Source organism: Mesitornis unicolor, unplaced genomic scaffold, assembly GCF_000695765.1.
Source record: "Mesitornis unicolor isolate BGI_N332 unplaced genomic scaffold, ASM69576v1 scaffold14172, whole genome shotgun sequence".
NCBI lineage: Eukaryota > Metazoa > Chordata > Aves > Mesitornithiformes > Mesitornithidae > Mesitornis > Mesitornis unicolor.
In genome coordinates, this window is record NW_010167576.1 from 1 (window position 1) to 306 (window position 306).

At 69.9% G+C, this 306-nt stretch overlaps 1 protein-coding gene across 1 annotated transcript in view; it reads left to right on the top strand.

Annotated features, from left to right (window-relative positions):
* Positions 1–5: 5 nt before the first annotated feature.
* TMEM64 (transmembrane protein 64) overlaps positions 6–306 on the top strand; it is an 8,403-nt gene continuing 8,102 nt past the window's right edge. The window contains exon 1 of the mRNA XM_010178743.1: positions 6–227. Coding sequence (XP_010177045.1) covers positions 6–227 — 222 coding nt within the window. The remainder of the gene's footprint in view (positions 228–306) is intronic.

The following is a 306-nucleotide window of genomic DNA, read 5'->3' on the forward strand; positions in this document are numbered from 1 at the left end:
GCTTCATGCTGGGCATGGCACTGATGGTGCTCGGGGTCCTCGTCGGCACCTTCGTTGCCCACGTGGCCTGCAAGCGGCTGATGGCCCGCTGGGCGCGGGACAGGATCCAGGGCAGCGACACGCTCAGCGCCGTCGTCCGCGTCGTGGAGGGTGGCAGCGGCCTCAAGGTGGTGGCTCTGGCGCGGCTGACGCCGATCCCTTTCGGGCTGCAGAACGCCGTCTTCGCGGTGAGTCCTGACCTGGACTGGTTGGCCAAGGGAGAAGCTGTGGCTGGGAGGAGGGCGTGGCGCATCGGGGCTGGGGGGG